Below are 27277 nucleotides of genomic sequence, written 5' to 3'. Positions count from 1 at the left end.
GAGTCTTTAGTGATTTCTCTGTGTAGAATCATATCATCAGCTAAGAGAGAGAGTGTTTAACTAATTATTTCCTTGGATGCATTTTACTTTTTTCTCTTACCTGATTGCTCTGGTTAGGACTTTCAGTACTATGTGGAATAGGAATGGTGAGAATGGACATCCTTGTCTTATTCTAGGTCTCAAGGGCAATGATTTTAGCTTTTGCCTGTTCAGTATGATGTTCGTTCTTAGTTTGTCATAGATGCCTCTTATTATTTTGAGGTATGTTTCTTCAATGCCTAGCCTGTTGATGGTTTTTATAATGATGGGATGTTGGATTTTACTGAAGCCTTTTCTACATCTATTGGGATGATCATACTGTATTTGCTTTTAATTCTGTTTATGTGGTGAATCACATTCATTGATTTATTTATGTTGAAGCACTCTTGCATCCCAGAGATAAAGTCTACTTGATTGTGGTGTGTTAACTTGTTATTGTGCTGCTGGATTCTGTTTGCTAGTATTGTGTTGACGATTTTTGTGTCAGTGTTTATCAGGAATATTGGCCTGTAGTTTTTTTTTTTTCATTGTGTCTGCCAGATTTTTCATGTCAGGATGATGCTGGCTTCATGGAATATGTTAGGGAGGAGCCCCTCCTTCTTGATATTTTGGAATAGTTTCAGTATGATTGGTACCAGTTCTCATTTATCTATCTGGTAGAATATGGCTGTAAATACATCTTGTCCAGGACATTTTTCTTGATAGGATTTTTTTTTATTATAACAGATTCAATTTCAGAACTTGTTATTGATCTGTTCAGGTTTTCACTTTGTTCCTGTTTCAATCTTGGGAGGTTGTGTATTTCCAGGAATTTGTCTATTTCCTCTAAATTTTCTAATTTATGTGCACAGAGGTGTTTACAGTACCCTTTGAGGATCTTTTTTTTATTTCTGTCTAATCAATTGTAATGTCATCTTTGTAATTTCTGATTGCATTTATTTGGGTCTTCTCTTTTTTCTTTCTCTGTTAATCTAGCTAGTGGTTTATCAGTCTTGTCTGTTCCTTTGATAATCAACCCTCGGTTTCATTGATCTTTTGTATGGTCTTTTGCATCTCAATTTCATTCAGTTCTTCTCTGGTTTTAGATATTTCTTTTTTCCTGCTAGATTTGCAGTTGGTTTGTTCTTTTTTTTTCTAGTTCCTCTAGGTGTGATGTTAAATCATTAATTTGAGACTTTTCTAACTACTTGATGAAGGCATTTAATACTATAAACTTTCATCTTAACATTGCTTTGGCTGCACCAAAGGTTTTGAGAAGTTGTATCTTTAGTTTCTTTAATTTCAAAAAATGTTTTGATCTATGCCTTAATTTTGTCGTTCACCCAAGAGTTATTCTGGAGCAAGTTGATTAATTTCCACGTATTAGTGTAGTTTTGAGAGATCTTATTGGTATTGATTTACATTTTTATTGCCCTGTGGTCCAAGGGTATGCTTGGTATGATTTCAGTTTTTTTGAATTTACTCAGACTTGCTATATGGCTGAACATGTGGTTGATTTTTGAATACCTTGTAAGTGTACATGAGAAGAATATATATTCTGTGGTTTGGGTTGGAGGTAGAGTATTCTATAGGTTATCTATTTGGTCCAAATGGTTGAGTGTCAAGTGTAAGTCCAAATTTCTTTGTTAGTTTTCTGCCTTGATGATTTGTCTAAAGCTATCAGTGGGGTGTTACAGTACCTTACTATTATTGTGTGGTTGTCTATGTCTTTTTGTAGGTCAAAAAGAACTTGTTTTGTGAATCTGGGTGATCCACTGTTGGGTGTATATATCTTTATGATAGTTAAGTCTTCTAGTTGAATTGAACCTTTTTCATTATATAATGACCTTCTTTGTCCTTCATGATTGTTGTTGGTTTAAAGTCTGTTTTATTCAATATAAGATGAGCAACTCCTGCTCTTTTTTAGTTTTCTGTTTGCCTGGTGGTTCTTTCTCCATGTCTTTACTTGGAGTCATCACTACATGTGAGATGGGTCTTTTGAAGACAGCGACTGTTGGGTCTTGTCTTTTTATCCAGCTTGCCACTTTGTGCCTTTTAAATGGGGCATTTGGATCATTGGTATTCAGGGTTAGTATTGATATGTGATATTTTGATCCTGTCATCATCTTGTTACCTGGTTGTTTTGTAGACTTGATTGTGTAATCACTTTAAGTTGTCTGTGAGCTATGTCCTTAGTGTGTTTTTGTGGTAGCAAGTATTGATCTTTTGTTTTTATGTTTATAATTTCCTTAAGGACCTCTTGTAAGGCTGGTCTGGTGGTAACACATTCCTTTAGTGTTTGCTTGTCTGAGGAAGATTTTATTTCTCCTTTCCTTATGAAACTTAGCTTGGTGGGATATGAAATTTTTGGTTGGAATTTCTTTTCTTTGAGGATGCTGAAAACATGCCCCCAATTTCTTCTGGCTTGTGAGGTTTCTGCTGAGAGTTCTGCTGCTAGCCTCATGAGTTTCCCTTTGTAAGTGACCCAATCTTTCTCTATATCTGCCTTTAAGAATTTTTTTCTTTTGAATTTGTCTTAGTGAGTCTGATGGTCACCTTGTATAGTATCTAACTGGGGTTCTCTATATTTCTTAAAATTGCATGTTTACCTCTCTAGCAAGATTGGGGAAATTTTCATAGACTATATACTCAGATATGTTTTTCAAGTTGCTTACTCACTCTTCATCTCCCCCAGGGATGCCAATGAGTTGTACATTTGGTCTTTTTACATAGTCCCATATTTCTCAGAGGTTTTGTTTATTTTTTTTAATTCATTTTTCTTTACTTTTGTCTGACTGAGTTGATTTGAAGAACCAGTCTTTGAGCTCTGAGATTCTTTCCTAGGCTTGGTCTAATCTGTTGTTAATGCTTCTGACTGTATTATGAATTTTTTAAGTGAATTCTTCAATTCCGGAAGTTCAGTTTAATTATTTCTTCAAATAGCTATTTCTTATTTCAGCTCTTGGATTATTTTGCTGGATTCCTTGGATTGGGTTTCAACTCCTGGCTTGTGATGAGCTTCCTTGACAGCCAGATTCTGAATTCTGTGTCTGTCATTTAAGTCATTTCAGTCTGGTTAAAAACCATTGCTGGAGTAATAGTGTGTTCCTTTGGAGGTTAGGGGGACACACTGGCTTTTTGAATGCCAGAATTCTTAGGCTGATTTTTTCTTATCTAAGAGGGCTGGTGTTCCTTTTACTGTGGTGTAATTTTAGTCAGTTGGTTTTGTTTCTGTGCACTTTCAGAAGGCCAAGGCTCTGTACAGGATCTTTATTTGTGGCCTATTTTTTGCCTTATGTTTCACAGGTGCTGTATCATGGCAAATTATTATTGTTTTTTTAATTCGAGCTGCTATTCAATAGATATTGCTTAAGCATGATGGCCAGCAGATTGGCTCTTTTGTATTTTAGCATGTTCATAGACATACTTGGTGGTTGGGGGAGAGAGATATGACCCCCTCCCCAGATCTGCTCGTGGGGCTTGGAGGAACCCCTTTTGATTACTGTTGCTGTTCTTGCATTTCCTTTTTCACTTGTTCCAGGCTGTGGGGCTCCCTCAGGCAGGGGCCAGAAGTCTGTGTTAGGAAGGCTATACACTTCCTGGACTTGCCCTGTGGAGGGAGGCATACCCTACTCTTCTGCTGGCCTATGAACCTGGCTTCTTATCACTCTTGGTGTTCTGAGAGTGGGGCCTTCTCTCCTGCTTGGACATTACCCAAACCAATGAGTCCTGTCAGGCAAAGAGCATCAGGAGTTCAGGGAGTCACACAGTCTGCCATCTGCATGTTTTCCGGGGGAACACAGAGCTGTGCCTGACCACAGTATTCAGGCAGGTGTAGGGCCACTGAGCTGGAAGTCCAAGCCAGGAAGTTCCACTTGGCTAGGAGCAGCTCAGTCACTGTGCTGGAAGTAAGAGCGGAGCCTTGTCTGGCAAGGAGTGAGGCAGTCTGACTGCTCCCCAGCATCCCAACTGTGGCCTCTGTTGGTGTTATGGCAGCAGATACTAGGCTATTCAGGGATCCAGACCTGTGGGACTCCCTGTGTTCTTGAGTATTGCCTCTGAAAAATCTCTGTGTGGCTCTCTGGATCAGTCTAGAGGCCCAGGGAAGGAGGAGGTTCTCTCGTTCCCAAGATTTCACAGATCCTTGTGAGAAGTGTGGATTCCCTGGGAGCTCTTCCTCTCTCACCCTTTCCCTGGGTTAGGAAGCTGCTTCTGGCTCTGCACTGGTCCAGGGGGGTGGCTGCCCAGTTTCACTCTTCTCTGTTCTTCATGTGTTCTCTTACTCCTCTGATGGATCCTGACATGGTTTTTTAGACAATTCACTGAAGAGTCAGTATTTACTCTCCACTTTGTTTCCTCTTCATGAGAGCGGATGCACACAAGTTGCTTCCAGTCTGCTATCTTGAACCCCCTTCTCCAAGGAAGGTTTTAAATGCAAATATAAGAGCCTTTAATCTGTGTGTAGAATCACCAAAATTACACAATTTATATTCCCTTGCATATCGTGTCTTACCAGAAAAGTAAAAGATTGTACAAAATTAACTTAACATTTTATTTGTATTCGACTTCTTCATATGTGTACATTCTACTAAAACTCTCTACCTTTGGCTTACTGGTGGGTAAAGAAGGAGTGTAAAAAAGAACTATGGATTTCTCTATCTTTCTCTTTCTTTCAGTGCCATCATTTTCACCATAATGATGAGTAAGAAAGAGTATGGTAGTATTGCTTTGTCATTTGTGTTTCTTAGAATGTAATTGCTTTCTTTCTGCATTCCAGCAAGTTCTAGTTGGCACAAAGGATGTGGCCTCTGGAGAGCTGTTAGTGCCCCCACCCGTACTTTCCTTTTACTTTGCATTACTGTAACATGCCTATCTTATATAAACTTTTAATATTTGTTTTATTGTTCAATCACTTTGTTCCATTTTACCTTTTACTTTTAACTATTTGACTATGTATGCCTTGTATTTTTATTATTCTAGTAGGTAGTTTAAAAATTAACACATGCTTTACATATTTTCCAATAATGTGTAGAATTAACCAGCATCTATATTCTCTTTTTCAACAGGACAATATCCTTAGTATGCTGTTACTTCTTCTCAGCCCTCTTACCTCCCCTGTTGTAATAGTCAGGATCTTGGTTCTAGAGTGTTAGTAACCTTTCGAATTGTTACCAAAAATTGCATATAAAATACTCTATTTATTATTAATAAAGTAGTTAAAGGGTGGAACAATTTGGACACATAATACTAAAGATTTTAATTATAAAGTTTTTTTCTAATTATATGTATATTATTGCTATTATAAACAAAAACGAAAAATCAGTAGAATGAAACCAATAAAAAACAAACATCAACAATTCTCATTTGCTCTTTGATCTATAAAATCAGAATCTTCTTGGTCTTCTGTATGATCTTTCCTCTTAACCTTACAGTTTCACTTGCAAAATATGTCATAGCACATTAAAGGCAAACAGAAAAGCTGACTATTCAAGCAAAGGAGTATGAGTCCCTAGTTGTTGGTTAATGTTGTTGGGTTTTATTTTGTAATTCTCTAATGCCAATATACAGCTACAATTGTATTAAAATTAATTATATTATAAATCATAATTCTTAATTAGGAGTCTTTACTAGTCAATCCTTATAATTGGATAATTACAGTTCTAGTTTAGTTACATGTTATATAAATTTTTATTCAAAAAAAAGTATGTATTTGGGTAGGCACAGTGGCTCATACCTGTAATCCCAGCACTTTGGGAGGCCGAGGTGGGTGGATCACCTAAGGTCAGAAGTTCAAGATCAGACTGACCAACATGGTGAAACCCCGTCTGTACTAAAAATAAAAAATACAAAAATTAGAAACACAAAAATTGGCATGGCGTGGTGGCACATGCCCATAATCCCAGCTATTTGGGAGGCTGAGGCAGGAGAATCACTTCAACCCAGGAGGTAGAGGTTGCAGTGAGCCAAGATTGCGCTATTGCACTCCAGCCTGGGCAACAAGAATGAAACTCCATCCAAAAAAAAAAAAAAGAGAGAGAAAGGAAAGAGGGAAGGAAGGAAGGAAGGGAGGGAGGGAGGGAGGGACGGAGGGAGAGAGGGAGGGAGGGAAAAGAGAAAATATTTGAATTTTTCATTCAAGTAGCACATAATTCTTTTAAGTAATTTTTATAAAGTGAACAAAGAGTAGGCACCCCGATTACTTTCACTGAACCACATTAAGTCAAATGAAAATATTCATCTCTGTGAATTCTGTGTTCTCAGCACTTCAAGGAAAGTTATGAGTCGCATGAGTCATACCAAAAGCATACTCTGTTTTTCTCCAAGATTTTAATGAATAACCATTAATATAGCTCATAATTAAGTATGCTTTTCCAAAAGTATTTCCAGTGCAAATTTGCCCCTGACATAACATTTCCATTGATCTACATAGAAGGTGTTACCAGTACATCTTTTTACCTTATAATGGTTTCATTAGTAGCATTTCATGATCTTTTACTTTTAATCTGTAAGGCTTTAATGTCAGAAAAGAAGATTGATATTAATGGGGTTATTGAATTATCAGGTTTAGACTAAAGTGCACTATAAAGTGACAGGAAAAGTTCAAGGCATCTCAGCACTGACAGAATCTGCTCATTATTTAATTAGGGTCTGAAAACTCTTAGCAGAAATTTCTGGCCTTATGTCAGAACCTTTCAGGATCATGTGCTGCATATCATTGAAAAGTTTGGTCTTAAATGTATCTTCTCGTACAAATATAATTTTGATATTTTGGAAATTATGGTACCTGACAAATCATGGGTTCTAAGATAGTCCTAAGAATAGTCTTAGGGTTCATCCTCTCTATTCTTTCTCTGTTATGTTCCCTCTACATCTCATCTATTTTCCTAATTTCACTCTGTAAATTTTACTGTAGGATTTACGTTTTAAATATATAATTTTCCTTTTAACCATAGTTGCTTCTTATAATGGTTCTTCTAATTAATATAAAATAGCCTTTTTATTGGTCTGAATTCACAGAATTATGTATGTCAGAGGATACTGCACCCTAATAGTTTCTTTGTGAAACAACGAAAACAACAAAAACCCTTACATTTGATAAATAGACATTGCTTAGTTAAAGAGGCTCGGTCCCAGTAAAGGTCACAATGAACTGAGTTAGAAAGCAATGTCTACATTTTCATATGTATAGCCTTTAAATTTTTTTTGTTGAAATAGCTAGATGTAAAATAAAATAATGTTATATTGCAAACTATCTAAATAAATGATAATACTCAAGTACAGTTAAGCACACTTTTATCCCCAAATGTTCAGATATGCATCTTAGTTTAATCCTTAAGAGCTTGAAATTATGAGTAATTATATCTCTAGCTTAGAATTTAAAGAAAGCTGGTTTTAACACCATTTTCAGGATTTTTGTGGCAGCATATGTATCTCAGAGCTTAACTCAGCATCAGCTCTAAAGTCACACAGATCTACATCTGCCTCTGCCTCTTCCAAATATGACCTGTCAAGTTTCATAACGTCTCTAAACCTCAGTTTCGTAATGTGTAAAATAAACATAAGAGGCCTGTACTTTATGAAGTTATTGTGAGATGTAAATGAGATGCTATGTATAGTGCACTAAGCATGGTACCTGATCCATAAGTATTCAATAAATATTAAATATTATTATAACTTTACTTGTTAAAATATCAACTAAGTAAAATTGTACTTATTACTAGGTTTGTTTATCTCAGCTTATTATCTTTTTCAACTAGTGGTGTATTAGTCAGGGTTCTCTAGAGGGACAGAACTAATTGTATAGATGTATATATAAAGGGGCATTTATTAAGAAGTATTATCTCTTGTAATCCCAGCACTTTGGGAGGCCGAGGCGGGCGGATCACGAGGTCAGGAGATCGAGACCACGGTGAAACCCCGTCTCTACTAAAAATACAAAAAATTAGCCAGGCATGGTGGTGGGCACCTGTAGTCCCAGCTACTCGGAGAGGCTGAGGCAGGAGAATGGCGTGAACCTGGGAGGCGGAGCTTGCAGTGAGCCGAGATTGCACCACTGCACTCCAGCCTGGGCGACAGGGCGAGACTCCGTCTCAAAAAAAAAAAGAAGTATTATCTCACATGATCACAGGGTCTCATGATAGGCTGTCTGCAAACTGAAGAGCAAGGAAGCCAGTCTGAGTCCCAAAGCTGAAGAACTTAGAGTCTGATGTTCAAGGACAGGAGGCATCCAGTATGGGAGAAAGATGTAGGCTGGGAGACTAAGCCAGTCTAATCTCTCTGTGTTCTTCTGCCTCCTTTTATTCTGGCCATACTGGCAGCTGATTAGATGATGCCCACCTGGATTGAGGGTGGGTCTGCCTCTCCCAGTTCACTGACTCAAATGTTAATCTCCTTTGGCAATACCCTCACAGACACACCCAGGATCTATACTTTACATCCTTCAATCCAATCAAGTTGACATTCATATTAACCATCACAAGTGGCTATACAGGAAAAGGTGACACATAGTGACATGTTGCTGAAGGATGGTATGAAAAACTTACTTTACTACAAAACATAGTGATTTCTATATTTAACCACACTTGCATAATGAAGTATTTATCAGTTCTGTGTGTGTGTGTGTGTGTGTGTGTATCTTTGCTTACCTTGCACCCTATCTACTTTTTGAGATAGATTTTTTTTTTCCCTCAGGACATAGGAGTGGATGAGGAGCTCAGTCTAGGCCAGTAACAATAGGGTAAATAATACCCATCCTAGCCTTAAGGAATGCGGGCACATGACCCTGTTAGTAATATAATAGTAAATTTCTAGGACTCTTTTAATTGTTTATATTGCTGTCATAATAATTTTCTCATAAATACACAATGATTAGATTTGTTTTTGTCTGATTTTCTCCAAATCTCTCCAATTTCTTTGGTCAATAACTAGAAATGTGCATTAAAAATTTAGTTTATGCATTAAGCATTTATCAGGGAACCCACCCCCAATATTTCAACGGAGATTCTTTCTATTTTCCCTAAGTATCGGCCAGTCTGAGAGATAAAGGGAAAGAGTACAAAGAGAGGAATTTTACAGCTGGGCCGCCAGGGGTGACATCACATATCAGTAGGTCCGTGATGCCCACCTGAGCCACAAAACCAGCAATTTTTATTAGGAATTTCAAAAAGGGAGGGGGTGTACGAACAGGGATTAGGTCACAAAGATCACATGCTTCAAATGGCAAAAGGGAGAACAAAGATCCCTTGCTTCTGAGGAAACAGGGCAAGGACGAAAGCAAAGATCACAAGACAAAGGGCAAAATTAAAATTACTGATGAGGGTCTATGTTCAGCTGTGCATGTATTGTCTTGATAAACATCTTCAACAACAGAAAACAGGGTTCGAGAGCAGAGAACTCGTCTGACCTCAAATTTACCAGGGCGGGATTTTTTCCCCACCCTAATAAGCCTGAGGGTACTGCAGGAATCCAGGGCTTATCTCAGTGCTTATCTCAATTGCATAGGACAGACACTCCCAGAGAGGCTGTTTATAGACCTCCTCCCAGGAATACAATTCTTTTCCTAGGGTCTTAATATTTAATATTCCTTGCTAGTAAAATAATTTAGCGATATCTCTCCTACTTGCACGTCCATTTATAGGCTTTCTGCAAGAAGAAAAATATGGCTGTTTTTGCCCGGCCCCACAGGCAGTCAGACCTTATGGTTATCTTCCCTTGTTCCTTAAAATTGCTGTTATTCTGTTATTTTTCAAGGTGCACTGATTTCATATTGTTCAAACACACGTTTTACTCAGATTTCATATTGTTCAAACACACATGTTTTACAATCAGATTTCATATTGTTCAAACACACATGTTTTACAATCAGATTTCATATTGTTCAAACACACATATTTTACCATCAATTTGTACAGTTAACACAATCATCACAGGGTCCTGATGTCACGTACATCCTCAGCTTACGAAGATAATAGGATTAAGAGATTAAAGTAAGACAGGTATAAGAAATTATAAAAGTATTAATAGAGAAGTAATAAATTTCCATGAAATCTTCACAATTTATGTTCAGAGATTGCAGTAAAGACAGGCATAAGAAATTACAAAAGTATTAATTTTGGGAACTGATCTATGTCCATGAAATCTTCACAATTTGTGTTCCTCTGCCACGGCTCCAGCCAGTCCCTCCATTCGGGGTCCCTGACTTCCCACAATAGCATTAAGTGTTAGAGTTCTCCAATAACAAATACAAACAACACATCACTCAACTTGTTTCAGGAAGAGCAGTCTGTTATATTTCAAGGGGTATTTGCATCTAATAAAATACCTACATATATAAGATAAATTTGTTTTGTAAAATGTTTATTTTACTTGGTCTAAAATACTTGTCTAACAGTGGAGTTGGTCATAGGAATCACTAAACCAGACGTCCAAATACTGTTAGGAATCCCTTTCAGCTCTCATTCTCCCCTACTGTAGTTGGGACTGGGGGACTTAGTCCCCTACAGTCATATCTGAGAGCTTTTTGGCCAAAGATGTAAGAGCATTCTCATTCTTTCCCCTCATGAACAGTTTGAAGTATTCCAGAGATTTCATGTTATTGAGTCACCCAGATTATTTACCTCGCAACCATCATCCTTACTGTAGATTAGGGGGCTGATTTGGTAGGGCATTATGATTGGCCAAGTCTAGGTTATAAATATAGTACTTTAGCCTGGCGATTAGGGTCTGTCATATAAGATAGATAGAGCACCACCTATATTCTCAGACACACATACCCACACAGCCAATAAGAAATTTGCTCCATCTAAACAAGTATCATAAACAGATCTCAACCTATCATTCACATAGGTGAAGAATTAAAGATAGGAATGCATATGATATTTAGGCTAATATTAATTCCTCCAATTTGACTTGAATGAAGGGTGAGAGTAATAGAAAATGAAGTGTGGACTTTAAGCTGGAACTAGGCCAAGGAAAGTCTTGTCTGTGGAGCTAAAAGATTTGGATGTGTTTCTGAAAGCCATTCAGGTTTTCTGAGAACAGGTGCTATAATAAGAGCTATGTTTCAGTGCAATGTTGCTGACATCTTTGTTTAGTATGGATAAAAGGATATAAAGATTGGAGATGAAAGGATCTCTAGAAGGTTATTACAGTTGATTCAGTAAGAGTTAATGGGGATCAAAACCATGAGAGTGAAGACTGAAGGTGAGGAAAATGATTGAGGTATTATCAAAGTATCAAGAGGACTAGATAACTGTTTGCTGGGGGAGGGAATCAGTAGAGGGGTAGAAATTGGAATAGCGAAAATGACTCTGAGATTTGAAACCTGGGTAATTAAGAAGACTGTGGTGCTTCTATAAAAATAGGAAAATAGAAAGCATAAGAGGAGGAACTGGTTTAAGAGAAAAAGAAGAATGAGGTTATTTTTTGACATGATTTTTTTGAAGTTTAGAAGATGTCCAAAGGCAGTAAAAACATGAGACTAGAATGACAAGGAATGATCAGGTTCTGGAAATGTGTGTAGAGTCGGCCATAGAAAGAGACAGTTCTGTGATTGTGTGTGTGCATGTGTGTTGGAATGGGTAGATGGGTGGCTATGTTTGAATGTTTGTAGAAAGAGAAAATAGAGTCTTATGGGAACAGAGATAAGGTGAAGTGGCTATCCCTATTAACCTCATTATTCAAATAATGGTTGATCTATATACTTGGAGAGAACTTTGACTAGATATGATAATTGTTTTCCAAAATATTAAAGACCTTTAGTTGAAAGCAGGGAATAGATTCATTCTGTGTTGCTCCAGAAGGTAGAAATAGAATTAGTGAATGGCACTATTTAAGGAGACAAATTATGGCTGAGTATAGGAATTTTTTAACATTAAGGATACCCACAAAGTAGAATGATTTGCAGTACAATATTCTGGGCTTATCACTACTATAGGAGCTTAAAGAAACAGGATGATAATTCAATAGAGCATGCAAAATATTTTATTTTAATAGAACAATTAAGATTCTACAATTCAGATCCAATATCATCCAGTTATTAAGGACAATATTATGTTCACTTATATAAGATAACGTAACTCAATATCTACCAAGGGCCAGGAATTCCACTAAATCACTTGTATTCGTTTCTATTGGCTACTATGACAAATTAGCGTAAGCTTGGTGACTTACAAAACCAGAAATGTATTCTCTCACAGACTCCAGAGTCTGAAGTCAGTTTCACTAGGCTGAAATTAAGGTGTCAGCAGGGCTATAGTATCTTGAGAAGTTCTAGGGAAAAATTTGTTGCTTGCTTCTGATGGCAGCTGACATTCCAGGATTTGTAGCTGCATTACTCCAACCTCTGATTCCATGGACAAATTGCCCCCTTCTCCTCTGTAAGTATCAGATCTCTCACTGCCTCCCTCTTGTAAGGATACCACTGATTGACTTTAGGGTCCAGTGGGATAGTCCAGAATAATTTCACCATCTCAAAATCCTTAATACCTCTACAAAGACTTTTGTCATGGAAAGTGACATTTACAGGTTCCAGGGATTCGGGCCTGCTATCTTTTATGGAACCACTTTTTAGCCTACTACAAAGGCCTTCCTCACATTTATCTTGACTTAAAGTAACCCTAGGAGGGAGGTGCCTTATTTCTCTTCCTTTTTAGACAGAATAGGAAAATGAACCTTAAAGACACATTTGTCACCTAGCTAATACATGTCAGAACTTCACATCAAGCACAATTCTGCTCTATTCAAAAGCTGGGCACTTTTTTATTGTACTATGAAATGAAATTAAACCCTGCTATGCACATATACGCCTTCATCTTTCCTTCATCATGATGATTCTGCACCGAGCTGCTGCCTTAACAGGCACACTTTTATAAATTTCAAAGTGAAAAGAAGCGGCACTCATATTCAATAGTATGGCAGTTACAAGAAGTTGCATATGGCTGAGGATTGTTGGAAATACTTGAAAACATTTATTGGCAGGCAGGCACTTAAGATCTGAAGAGATCCAACAAATATAAATCCACTCAACTATGGCTCCTGCTGGCAATTGTTGCTGCTCCTGCAACACAGGAGTGTTAGACTGTTTTTTTGTGTGTGTGCACGTATATATGTGTGTGTGTGTGTGTGTGTGTGTGTGTTTACCTCTTCCACAACTTCTGCTTCCCTTATTGTCACTGAGAGATTTTTCCTCAGGTCTAAGGCAGCTGTTTAGTATTGCATAACAGGCAATGATAATTTACAGCCAGCATGGTTTTATGTTCATATAAATTTGTTACACACAGCCCTCATAAGTGTACCCCCAACCTATATTAACAGAGTGCCTTTTTTTTCCCTCCTGGAGCCGCCAGACATGTTGTAGAGACAACATCTCATTAATCCTTGCCAAGCACCTTGTAGGTGTTATGATCCACATTTTATAGATGTGAAACAAGCAAGCATGGGCTTGTGTTCACAAATTAGAAAACCAAATAAATCATCCTGCTCATAAAACATGTACTTGTAAAAAAGAAGGTCATTAGAAGTTTGCTACCTGGGCATGTGAAAAACAACTTTGCCAATGTCAGTGATAAAGAATGGTAGATTCAGACGTGGGAACCTTGGAAGGAGCAGGGAGTAGTTCGGTAGTCTTCATTCCAGATTCCAAAAGGAGCCTAGGCATCTTTGTGTGGAGTTTTTGTTTTTGATTTAAGCACGAGAAGGGTGAATGTGGATAGAATCCTAGCTTCCATGGGGGAAATGAAGAGATGAGTTTTAAATGAAGAGCTCTTGCAAGTTGCCTGTAACAACTTTGCATGTGATAAAGGCTTCTGAGAGGACAAATGAACACCTAATATGTTTTCTACTACAAGCATGAGGTACAATCATGTAAGTGAGGTAGCGTTCTTCTGCAGAAAAAAGAAAATTATTTTTCCATATTATGTGTGGTTCTCAAGTAATTTATTTCTCTTTAATAAACTAAAAGGGATAAGGTAGGAACTTTGCCAAAGGAATCTTTTCATTAACTAGAGAGACTGTGAGGCTCTTCTTCTGACTCACTGCTAAATGGTTTATCTTCGACTCCCCCATTTCTTTGTTTTTGTTACACTCCTTAAGCTGAGTTACACTTGGGTTTATATATTTTGGTTAAAACAAAATAAAATAAAACAAAAAGAAACTTCTTTAGGAATAAAGTAATCCCCTGTGTGCTTAGACAATATTTTGTAGATAATATTAATTTCATTTAATTCAGTTAGATAAACGGTTACTGAATTCTTATGAGCCTAGCCATGTGGTGATGCTTCAGGAAATACCAAGACGAAAAGGAAAAACTCTCTATCCCAGAAGTGACTATGAAACGGGAAAAATTCCCTTGTCCCCCTGGCAGGGCATGTGATGCGGGGGTGACTCACTTCTTCCATGCCCCACTGCTCAAAACCCCTAGGGGGAGCATGCAGACGGGCAGGTCCTGGGGAGTGTGGGCTCCGACCCCACAGCAGCGTCTAGGGGTGAATGTTTACAGCTCCGTAGGCCCCAGAGGGCACATTGTTACAGTGTGGTCTTTTAGTTTTTTTTTTTTTTTTTTTTTTTTTTTTTTTTGAGACGGAGTCTCGCTCTGTCACCCAGGCTGGAGTGCAGTGGCGCAATCTCGGCTCACTGCAAGCTCCGCCTCCCGGTTCACGCCATTCTCCTGCCTCAGCCTCTCCGAGTAGCTGGGACTACAGGTGCCCGCCACCACGCCCGGCTAATTTTTTTGTATTTTTAGTAGAGACGGGGTTTCACCGTGGTCTCGATCTCCTGACCTCGTGATCCGCCCGCCTTGACCTCCCAAAGTGCTGGGATTACAAGCGTGAGCCACCGCGCCCGGCCGGTCTTTTAGTTTTGCCATCTGTAGGCGGCTTGTGTTAATCAGCTCAATTAGACCCTCTGCCTTATTGCAAGGGCAGAGGGCTTTCTGTATCCCAGGGTTCTTGCCTTGGTGTACCAGAAAAGTTGGGTTACATGTGGGCTTAGAGCATGAGTGCAAGTTTGTACTGAGTGTTGGAAGTAGCTCTCTGCAGATGGATGGGGAGCCAGCAGGGGTATGCAGTGGAAAGGTGTTTTTTGCCTGGAGTAAGGCGACGCAATTCTCCTCTGACTGCTTCCGCCAAATTCCCCTCAGCCGCCACATCGTTCCCCCCGTTGATGGCCTGCTGGCGTCTGCCAGTGCCTGTCTGTGTGCTCTTCCGCTCCTCTGCTCCTCTCGACATTCAGCCACCTGTGTGCTGTTCTGCCGGTGTGTTCTTCTCGATGTCCAGCCTCTTGTGTCTGTGCCGGCTAGGGTCTTGGGGTTTTTATAGGCCCAGGATGGGGGCGTGACAGGCCAGAGTAGTCTTGGAAAATGCACATTTGGGCACGAAAACAGGGGTGCCTGTCTTTACCTAGGTCTGTGGGCACAGGCCCAATGGTGGAGACCTCGCCAGGGACCCCGCCCCTCTCCCCCCAGCACTTCCCTGTCCCGCTCCAGTATTAACTATATTAGCATGTATGTGTTTTGTGTGTGTGTTTGTGTGTGTGTGGTGGGGCAGAACGCAGGGATGAAAGTTAAGCTGAGTACAGAAATAACTATTATTTAAGACAAAATAGGCTCAGTACCTTGAGATGGATTCAAACAAACAACTATGGGTTATTAAAAAAAAAAAGCAGGAAATCACAAGGAATTACATCCAAATATGATAATGAGAAGTTTTATGCTGAAAGCAACATATGGATTAGGCTTTGAAGGATAGCTAAAACGGGCATGGGCAAGGAAAGAATGCAGTCCAGAGAAAAGCAAGCATTGGTAGAGCGAGGCATTCACCAGAAACAAGTATATTGGAGTCACCAAATGGGGAGCACTAAAATATGGGCTGGGTTATTTGTGTTACACTGAAGATAGTCTCCAAAGCCAAGATATCACAATCAAATTTTATCTTATGTGCAGAAGAACTATTTAGAAGGTTTTGAACAAGGATATACTTAATGGAATTAGGTTTTAGGAATATATATTTAGCAATGGTGTTGAGAATAGTTTGAAGCAGGACTAAAGTGGAGTCAGAGAATTGGTTAGGAAATATAATGAGAACTAATGAGAAACCTGTCATAGGTGGTGGAAATTGGAACAGAGATGAATAGATAGATTCAAGAATTGCTGTAATGGTAGAATTGATAAGACATGACAAGTGTTTGAAAATAAAAGATGAATCCACTGGATAGCCAAAGGTGAATGTGTGCATGGTCTACGGAAATAACTGAGTCATAGGAAGATACTGATTTGTAGAATGAGAGAAAGGCAATAAGATTATTTTTGGAAACCTCTTCTAATATATGTCTCACTAAACAAATATATTTTCTCTGATATTTCTTTTCTCATGCTGCATTACATTTGCTTGTGCACATTACTATTATACTATCGTTTAATCAGTGATAATACAAATCAGCCTCCTGAACTGTCTGAGTAATACATGCCATCTAAGCCCTCATGGATATTATAAACTCTGAGGGATATGGGACACCAGAAGTGTGACCTCGGGACCAATTTTTATGTGTAGGGGGTGGGAGCATTCTTCCTACTCTGTGGACATCAAAATGAATATTTACTAACCTAAAAGGTGGTGAATGCCAACTTCCAAGTGAGTGATGTAATTAGTATTAAATACTGTAGAAATTCAGAGGCATGAAAATAATTTTACTAATTTTGCTAAGCAACTATTCTGATGAAGGCACCATGAGAGAATAGAAAAGCATAGTTTCTGCCTTTGAGGAGTTTACAATTAAAGACTGAGAGCCACACAATGAGTAGGTAAATATGATAAAAATTAACAAGTTCAGGGAGTATCAGAAGAGTGGGTTGGGGATGACCATGTCAGGATGAAAAAAGGAATATGACCATGTTTCTCTTCAAGTCATTCTTCTTTTTCTTTTCTTCTCTTTTCTTTTCTTTTGTTATACTCTTTCAACTCATGAAAGTGGCTAAGTAATGCTAATGGAAATTATAGAAAACATAAATAAATAAGTTCAATTTTTCTCACATATAAATTAATTTTATTCATTTGTCTTCAATTCTAAGATGAACACGTCTCCTCGATGACCTGTAAGTTTCAATGTAGCATGGCAGTTTTACTGATTAATTAAAAATGACCCCATTCCTTAGCTCACTCCAATCACAAATCAGCCTCTTTTTATTTTACTCCTTGCTCCCTTGTCCATGCCCTATTCACACTTTAGCTACATCTGCACTTGTCACCCCAAGCCTGAACTACTTGATATTAGGAACTGTGGTTGTGCAGGTGTGTGTGCACATGTGTGTGTGTCCCCACCCTTGTAGCTAACACTATGCCTTATACATAGTAGGTGCTCAGTAAATGTTTGTGAAATCAAAATGGAGTTTTTCCCTTTTGACTCAAGTGCTTAATACTTAGAAGCATGTGGTGCTAATATTTAAGATAGATTGGTTCATTCTGTTTAAGTACCACATAACCATTCACACATCATTGAGTTTAGTACTATTAAAGGATAATTTCCCTTCTAGGAATTGTGACTGTTGCAGACACATTTTACATACCTATCATGTTTTATCATCACTGGGCCGGTAAAGAGATTAAAATGAAAAGTTTTTTTTTCAAATGTGCAGCTGGGTACATAGACTTCATTTGGAAATGCTGTGTATTCAAGGAAAAAATATAGAAATACTCTTATAAACATCCCCACACCTAGAACTACCCAGAAATCATGCAGCCTTTTTAAAGACAAAAATATTGACATTTAGTTTCTGTACCTCATTATCTATTCAAATGACTGGGAAAAGCTATCTTTTCCACTTTTCTATTTTAATATAATAAAACCCAAGGGAATTGATCAAAAGCCCTGTTTTGCTGAGTTTTACGAGTTTGGGCCCATTGTGATATTTTCTATTTGTGACATTTTACTTAATATAATGTTTTTTACAACTGCTCTTAATTCACACATTTTTGATAGCTTATACCAGGGCCTTTGTGTTTTATTTTCTTAAATACCCTTTTGAACATAAAAATGTAGTATTTCATAGCCTCTCAAATCTACATGTGTGATAGATGATTCTTGACTATAAACTAATAGTTTACTTTGTATAGAACTTTACAGCTTACAAATTGCATTCACATATATTATCTCATTTACTTCTTACCATAGCCATGTGACTACATATTTCTATTTTAATTTCATTTTTAATAGATAAAAATTTGAGAACGAAAGAAACTAAGAGACCTGTCTGCAATTCATATGTGCATAGGTGTTATGTGCAGACCCAGAATCAGTGTGGAAACACTACAGTTATCCAATCAGTACTCTCAATATACAAATGAACAAACTGACCATGTCATGGCCAATTAGCACATGGATATTTACACTGAATAATAGTAATTAGCATTTTTCGGCATTTATACATGCCAGACCTATTTAAAGTACTTAATATATGTTAGGTCATTTAATCCTAGCTAAAACTATTTGACATTTAAATATGAGGAGACTGAGGCCCAAGGAAAGTAAGCAACTTGCTTAGAATAACAGATCTAGTAAGTTTTTTTGTGTGTGTTTTTTTTTTTGAGATGGAGTCTCGCTCTGTCACCCAGGCTGGAGTGCAGTGGCGCGATCTCGGCTCACTGCAAGCTCCGCCTCCCGGGTTCACGCCATTCTCCTGCCTCAGCCTCTCCGAGTAGCTGGGACTACAGGCGCCCGCCACCACGCCCGGCTAATTTTTTGTATTTTTAGTAGAGACGGGGTTTCACCGTGGTCTCGATCTCCTGACCTTGTGATCCGCCCGCCTTGGCCTCCCGAAGTACTGGGATTACAAGCGTGAGCCACCGCGCCCGGCCTAAATCTAGTAAGTTTTTAAACTGAGATGTGAACCCAGACAGTCTGCACTATGCAGCCTTAAGTATCGTTCTCTTTGCTGGCAACTCACCAGTAAGAATAGATGTAATTAAACAGACATAAATTAATAATGTTTTCTAGGACTACACTTACTGTCAGTGAGCTTGCAGAAAATTATCCTTGACCCCTAAAATTCTTTTAAATACTGTAGTAATAATTGAATTTGTTTCCTTGTTCTGTGGTAATTTCTATTCATGGTAACCTTTTAATGCTTAATATTTGATCAGAATTTTACAGCTTGGAAAATCTCCTCCTATTCATTATATCATTTAGAATTACAGACTCTTACAACATAAAAGAACTTAGGGGACAACCCCAAAATATTAACCAAAGAGAACCAAATATTAGAGAGGTTACATGACCAACACAAAGTACTTGCTTGGTTGGAGTGGCCAAACCAGGCTCAAACCCAGATCTTCCAAGGTTATTCCCCTAGTGATGAAAAAATGTCAGCATAATAAATTCATCTAAGTGTGTGTGTGTGTGTGTGTGTGCACGAGTGCGTGCATGTATGTGTACTGACTGTTCTTCAAAAATAATATTGGAGAGGCATGACCTAGGTGGCTGGTTTGCAGATCTCCTAGTTAAGACTGTACTTGTCATTTACAAATGCTCAATGGATGGAGCATTCCTGGATGGATATCCTAGTTTATTTAATAGCAAATAACCAAATGAAAAGTTGATTAATTTTTCCAATATTTGAAAGTTTCTAGGTGTACCTATTTATCTAACTCTTTAAAATAATTAACTCTTTTTTTTACAGATAAATCTTAGGTTAATATGAAACTTGCTTATTCACTAATCTGTTGCTTACACTTCACTAAATGGTGATGAGTTCTTTATATGATGGAAGAAATCCTAGCTGATGAGACCACCAAAACACAATTATATTTTCTTTTTTAAACCAAGTATATTGGGTGCCCTCACTCACAGGGCAAAATGCTTTCAGGAAGCTATTTCAGGCGTATATTTGATTCTATTCCTAGTTGAAGAGACACAGAGACATTTCTAATAGTCATGTTGTTCCCGTATATTCACTAGTTGGTGATATTTAAATTATCATTCATGTGGTGCTTAAAGCATGTCAAGTGGCTTTGGGCCACTGAATAAAATAATATAAAATGAAAGTTTTAAATTATCCCTGGAAGCCTGCAATTAGCAGGCATCCACAAGAAAACTGGGCAACTAGAGTAATCATTATTTACCTAAATTAATTAATTTTTCTCAATTTCATGTCATAAAAAGCAGCTAAATCAGTTTAAGTTATTGTATCTTAGTCCCAATTTAAATCTACTAAGTTATCAATAATAATTTAAAGTATGCTTAAATGGATAGCAATTAAAACTGATAGCATAAATCCAAAAAAGACTATTAGTGATCCCTAATGATTTATACAAAGAACAGTCATATTATTCTATTCTTTCAAAGATGTACACAAAATAAAGCTAAGCATTCTCTTTTAAGTCATTATATAAACCTCTGAATCTATTTGGTCTGATTGGGAGTTCACCTTGCCTAAAAATATTGTATTAAATAGGATTAGCAAAACGTGAAAGAACATGAATATATATAAATATATATATATATAAAATATAAAACAGATATATAACATGAATATATATTACATGTTAATATATATTTGTTGATTCTAATTAATGTGTATAACTATTTTAAGTTCTTTTTATTTTTAAAGCTCTTAAAATCACAGTAAATTCAGGTTCCCCTTTTCTTCATAGTTCTTGAAGTCTACAGAAAGAGATATTCTAAAATATCCCAAGCATTTCAAACACTGTATAATTATAAAATACTATTCTCTAATAGACTCTATTTCCAACAATACCCTGGGCCATATTATTTGTCATTGGAAAGACAAGACGGAGGAAAAGAGAGGGATATAGATGACTTTTTCAAAGGTGGCAAAGAAAATTGAAAAGTGAAAAAAGAAAAAAGAAAAAAAAAAAAGCTAGTGTAGGAAATTCAGTTAGACCCATTTGGTATGGAGTGCATCTTAATTCATCCTCCCAGAAAATTATACAGAAAATTATAAGGATCCTTGGCCACACATGTAAAATCTTTTCTCTGCATCTTTTTGTCCTCACCCACTTGGAGTTGGAGAAAGCCTGTGAACTTCATCAGGCAGAGAGCTCATCTTATCCATATTTGTGTCTCCTCCAGAACCTAGCACTGTGTCTGGCATATGGTGGGTACAAAATTCTCAGCTGAACTCATTGATCCCTTCTTCAAAGAGGGCTTCCTTAATCTTCTATCTTGTACTGCAAGACCAATTAGTTTTCATCACACAAATGTTACATCCTATTGTCATTAAGCATTTTTTTCTTCCTCCCAATGAATAGAAACAAATAGAATAAGGCATTTACTTTGGTAGTATCTAGTACTCTCTTTCTGAACTGTCTTTCACTTTGATATGATTACTTTTCTGCCTGGGTAACTCTATCTAATGCTCAGTTGCCCTGCCAATAAATAGGAAATTACTTTTTTTCATCACTTAGTTATCCTTAATGTAAGTTGGTTTGCTTAGATATTTGCAGTTTAATCCTTTAGTCATTGGGAATGAAAATCATAGATTCGTTTGATAGGGGCTTTTGGTTAAAGTATAGCAAAATATTGACAGAAAGGGTAAAAAAAAAACATTTATTTATATACTATGTTGTTTTAGGGTGTTGAATTTCATGCTTGCTTGGGATCACATTCAACCATAAAGGTAACTAAAGAGATGCTGCATCTCCTCCACCACTCCCGGCTTCATATAAACACATACATACCAGCCTTTCACACTGAACTGGAAACCTCTAGGGATGTATATGACATATGTACATTCAAAAAATTCCACTGATACACCTTGATATGCTCTCATTGTTGAGAATCATTATACTAGATCCTTTTACATGATATCTTATTTAATCTTAAAATGTTTCTATGGGGAAAGTAGTTTTAGTCATATTATAGATGAGCAAATTAATGCTTAGAGGAGCTAAGTATCTTGTTCAAAGCCACAAGGCTAGTATTTTCTGGAGAGCCAGAATTTGAATCCAAGTCAGTAGGACTCCAAACCTATTTATTTTCAAATGTTATTGCCACATAAATCTGGTGCCACTAAAAACTGATCCTTCAAGTAACATCCCTCTAGTCAATGGAAGAGAGAGAAGACACACTCAGCTGGGACATTTAATAACATTTAATATGGGACAGTTTACACCAGTGTAGGAAGTACACTAAGATTAGTTATGGTACCTAAATGGTTAACACCTGTATTAGTCCATTTTCACGCTGCTGATAAAGACATACCTGAGACTGGGAAGAAAAAGAGGTTTAATTGACTTAAAGTTCCACATGACTGAGAAGGCCTCACAATTATGGTGGAAGGCAAGGAAGATCAAGTCATGTCTTACATGGATGGCAGCAGGCAAAGAGAGAGAGCTTGTGCAGGGGAACTCCTCTTTTTAAAACCATCAGGTCTCTTGGGGTTTATTTACTATAATGGGAACAGCACAAGAAAGACCCAACCCCATGATTCAATTACCTCCCACTGGGTCCCTCCCACGCCAAGTGGGAATTGTCGGAGTTACAATTCAAGATGATATTTGGGTGGGGATACAGCCAAACCACATCAACACCTGTAGGCCTAAAACTATGAGCCTCAAGAGGGGTTGTAGAAGAGGGAAGGAGAAGAAAAGGGAGAGGGAGACAGAGAGAGCTTCCTGATAGGGCTGTGCCTCTAGGTCCAGGGATATAGCCAGATCATCACATTCCTAGGGGTGGGGTGGGGTTAGGGTGTTGTCTTGCTGGTCTTTGCTGTTGACTGAATCCAACTGAAAGCCAGCAGGCAAGGGAGCTTAAGAACATAGTCTATACCCATCAGCCACTGTGGACAGAGGAGAATAGAGAATGCATCTGGGTAAGTCCAGCAGAGAGTGTTAGCAGTGCATTTTCTCCACCCCACCACAAAGCCTCAGCTGACTCTCCCTGACAGAGAGAGGCTTAAAACAAATAAAACCCAACAATTTTTTTAAATATTTGGTTGCAAATACTTCTGAAATGTAATGGTGTACTTCCTTACTAAGCAATTATAAGCATTACCATTTGTCCTTGTTTTATCATATTGCAGACAAAGGAAGTTTGAAATATTGCTTAAGACTTTCCCTGAGATAGATGATAGATGATAGATAGATAGATAGATAGATAGATGATAGATAGATACATAGATAGATAGATAGATAGTTAGATAGATATAGAGATATAGAGATATAGAGATATAGACATATATACTTTATGTTTCTTTGTTGTTTTGTTTTTCAGGAAAGGGAGTCAGCTTAGTCAAGGTATAATTTACATACAGAAAAGCTCAACCATTTTAGGTATACAATTCTATCAGTTTTCATATAATCAACACCATAATGAAGAGAGAGAATATTTCCATAATTCCAAAAAGTTGTAAAATATTTAAAAATCTTTAACTCAATATTTGGCATTGACTTATGTTTCTTCTAATTTTTGAATAGGAAAAAAATGGTGATAGAAACCAGCAGAGTGTTGCACATAGGAGCTGCTTTTAAGAAAAGTTTTTTTATCTCTTAATCCTTCTGAGTAATATCAACTACCCATATTGGCTATTAACTCATTTCATATATATTAGACTGATCAGTGGTTCATAACCTTGGATGCACATTGAAATCTTAAATGACCTGATGGCCAGGTGGCACCCCCATTAAATCAGGAGGTCTGGGGTTAGTTCCAAGGTATCAATAACCTGAAGCTTTGTAGGTGATTCCAGTATGCATCCAAGGTTAGACTCTCTAAATTAGACCAGTTGTTCTCAAATCTGGCTGCACAATAGAATCCCTGGGCAATTGTTTAAAAACACTGATGCCTTCCTCCTGATTCTGATTTATACAACTTGTTCAAAAATTTGACTCTAAGAAAATAAAGTAAGAGTTGAGTAATTTAAATCTCTGAATTGTTGGGCTCCATTTAATGAAGGTTTTAGAACAGCTCTGGGTATGTGGTGGTGTTTAATAAATGTTAAATGGAGATCCTAATCCCACAGTGGAGTCAGAGAGAATAAAACATGCCTCTTTTTGGAAACACACTGTGTATTTGAAATAATTATCTTGGCAAACTATCACTTTCTGAAAATTGTCTTCCTAAGTAATTTACCTCAAATGGTAGGCCTTATATTTTAAGAGAATACCATATTTCAACTATATTTTCACATTATAATATTAAGCCCCTATATATCTTATAGCACTTTCACAATTTGCATCTAGGAAATAGACATGAAATAAGTTTAAGAGACTAAGAATAAGATTTAAACCAGCCTCCCCTTTGGAAGCATAAATGATGTGATCACAGCTCTGGGCCTGGAGAATACTGCAGCTTTGTAAAATATAGCAATGGTACTTTCTTGCTTTTACAGTGGCAGAATATATATACAAAGGACACCTAGTACAGTGGGTAGAACAGAAATGAACTAAGTGTCTAACAAAACAGATAGAGGGCTAACAAAACATTACAATTTTTTTTATATTCCAGGAACTAGTAATTAAAATAACAAAAATCTTCTTTTCAGTATGAAGCTATTGATGGTCTCTAAGACAGAAACTGTCATTAAACAAATTTCTCAAATTTTATTGTTTTGAATAATTAATCAGCATGCTGCATCTTTCAGTGTACACTAAAGACCCTAGGTCTTGTATTTAATCCCACAAACCTAGACTAGGACAACAAGCACCATTTTTGTTAAAATAAATGTTCTTGGTCTAAAATAGAAAATATACACATGCACACATATGTTTATTGCAGCACTATTCACAATAGCAAAGACTTGGAACCAACCCAAATGTCCAACAACGATAGACTGGATTAAGAAAATGTGGCACATATACACCATGGAATACTATGCAGCCATAAAAAATGATGAGTTCGTGTCCTTTGTAGGGACATGGATGAAACTGGAAAACATCATTCTTAGTAAACTATTGCAAGGACAAAAAACCAAACACCACATGTTCTCACTCATAGGTGGGAATTGAACAATGAGAACTCATGGACACAGGAAGGGGAACATCACACTCCGGTGACTGTTGCGGGGTTGGGGGAGGGGGGAGGGACAGCATTAGGAGATATACCTAATGCTAAATGACGAGTTAATGGGTGCAGGAAATCAACATGGCACATGGATACGTATGTAACTAACCTGCACATTGTGCACATGTACCCTAAAACCTAAAGTATAATAAAAAAAAAGAAAATATAGAGTTCATTTAATTTTACCTTCACACTTCTTCTTCAACTGTTCTACTCTTTTTCTTTTTTTTTCCTCCTTTTTAGGACCACCTCAGAAAATAGTATCACCTAAACAAGAGCATGAAGATAGGAAACATGACAAAGTCACTGATAAAGGAAGTGAAAGTGGGACTTCCTGTAATGAGCTCTCCACTTCCAGTTGTGACAGCCATTCAGAGGCAAGCACTCCCCAGGACAACCCATCCAGTGCCCAGCAGGCAACAGCTCACCAACCTAACACCTTAACATTGGATCGCCCTTCTAAAAAAGCACCTGTGCAATGGATGCCCCCACCAGACAAACGCAGAAACAGTGAACTCTTTCAGACACTCATCAGCAAGTCCCGGGAAACAAATCTGTCCAAAAAGAAAGTCTGTGAAAAGCTAAGTGTGGAAGAAGAAATGAAAAAGTGTATTCAGGATTTTAAAAAAATCCACATTCCAGATTATTTTCCAGAGCGCAAACGCCAATGGCAATCTGAACTGTTGCAGAAGTATGGGTTATAGTAATTATCACATTCCTGCAGTATTTTGATGGCATTCAATGTTTACTACAGTGTCACCACCTGACTGATGTCCTAACAATGGTCAGTGTGATTCTTGCTGCTCTTCCTTGTTGTGAACAGTGGATGTGGGACAGTATTTTCTTTTATTCTTTTGTTGTTGTTTTTAGAAACATGATTAAAAAGGAGAAAAAATAAATCAATAAGTGTTAAATCAAAATGGAATATCTGATTCAAACCATTTTACAAGAATGAAAGTAAAATGTGCATGATCAAGCTTAGAATCTTGGTTTTTGAACTCTGGTCAACTGGATATGTTTGTCATTTTGTAACTTACCAAAAACAAACCATCATATCATACCAAATAAAATGACTTATGGATGAAGCAACATCAAGTAAAATTTTAGACGATGGTTATAGGACCCAAATCTAAAGCTGTCTAAATGTTAATGCAATAAAACAAGTATTATTTTTGCATGAATACAATGTTACAAATAAATCACAAGAAATAGGGAAGATCTGTTTGTTGCTTGGAAAGAAAAAATTTACAAAAAAAGCAAAAAAAAATGTTTTAGACAAAGCCTATAAATGTAAGCTGTCTAGGAGATTGAATTTTCTTTGTTCGGATCTGTGACTTTTTTGTGTATGTGTATGGTGTTTATGTATGTTAAGATGGTGTAAATATGCCTTATACTGTTATTTATGGCATCAACATTCATTTATTAATGCTAGTCATGATTATTACTGTGAAATGAGTCTTTTACATCAGGCTGTGAAAATTGGTATAATGATGCTTTGAAAGCTCCTATTATCATGTTAATCAAAATAATAGAGGGAAATGGTAAAGAGCTTTACGTATTTATTAAAAAAAGAAAAATGTATTAGAATTTCTTGATTTCTATTGACTCTTCTATAAAAATACTCAACTGTCATCTTGTTTTCAATTTTCCTTTAAAACTCTAAGCTGTATAATTATTTGTTCAGACTTAATGTTGACACCTTTAAACGTAATTCAAAATGGAGACATAGTCAGATCCAGATAGCATTGGTATGGATTAATAAACACTTAGCCCACAAGAGAAAAAGTCCTCATGTAAAAATACACTAAAATGTTATTTTACCTATTAACAAGATTGAACGCTTCTCCAGAAACAACTAGTAAGTTACCTCTTACAGATCAAGGCACAAAAATGGCAATATCAAACTAAAAGGCCAGGCTTTATGAAAAATGATTTCTTCCTGCTTGTACATGTGGAAAGAAGCTTTCTTATCATAAGCCACGCAATTTTGCCTCGCCATATCCACAGAAAGAAATGTATAACATCATGAAATTTCACTAAAGGAAAGGCTGAGAGAGGGTAAAAGTATCTTCAAGAATTAAAGAACTCATTCTCCTCTGTGGTTGGTCAAAATGGAAGTTGAGCAGCATTTGTGGTATCATTTCTTTCAGCACAATACAAGAAGATGAGCATTATCAACTCAAAGTTTAAAAAATCTGCATTCATTTTTTGGATACATTGTTAGATTTCTCACTGTACCATTATGTAAAAT

General features: G+C 37.2%; 1 protein-coding gene across 1 annotated transcript in view; it reads left to right on the top strand.

The window, feature by feature from the left end:
- Window positions 1-26607, top strand: part of KCTD8 (potassium channel tetramerization domain containing 8) — a 282971-nt gene extending 256364 nt beyond the window's left edge. Inside the window, exon 2 of the mRNA XM_055246537.2 lies at window positions 25270-26607. Within this exon, the coding sequence (XP_055102512.1) occupies window positions 25270-25730 (461 nt within the window). The 3' untranslated portion in view covers window positions 25731-26607. The remainder of the gene's footprint in view (window positions 1-25269) is intronic.
- The last annotated feature ends 670 nt before the right edge of the window (window positions 26608-27277 follow it).

The sequence above is a fragment of the Symphalangus syndactylus genome, chromosome 16, assembly GCF_028878055.3.
Source record: "Symphalangus syndactylus isolate Jambi chromosome 16, NHGRI_mSymSyn1-v2.1_pri, whole genome shotgun sequence".
NCBI lineage: Eukaryota > Metazoa > Chordata > Mammalia > Primates > Hylobatidae > Symphalangus > Symphalangus syndactylus.
This window is presented reverse-complemented; position numbering and strand designations above follow the sequence as displayed.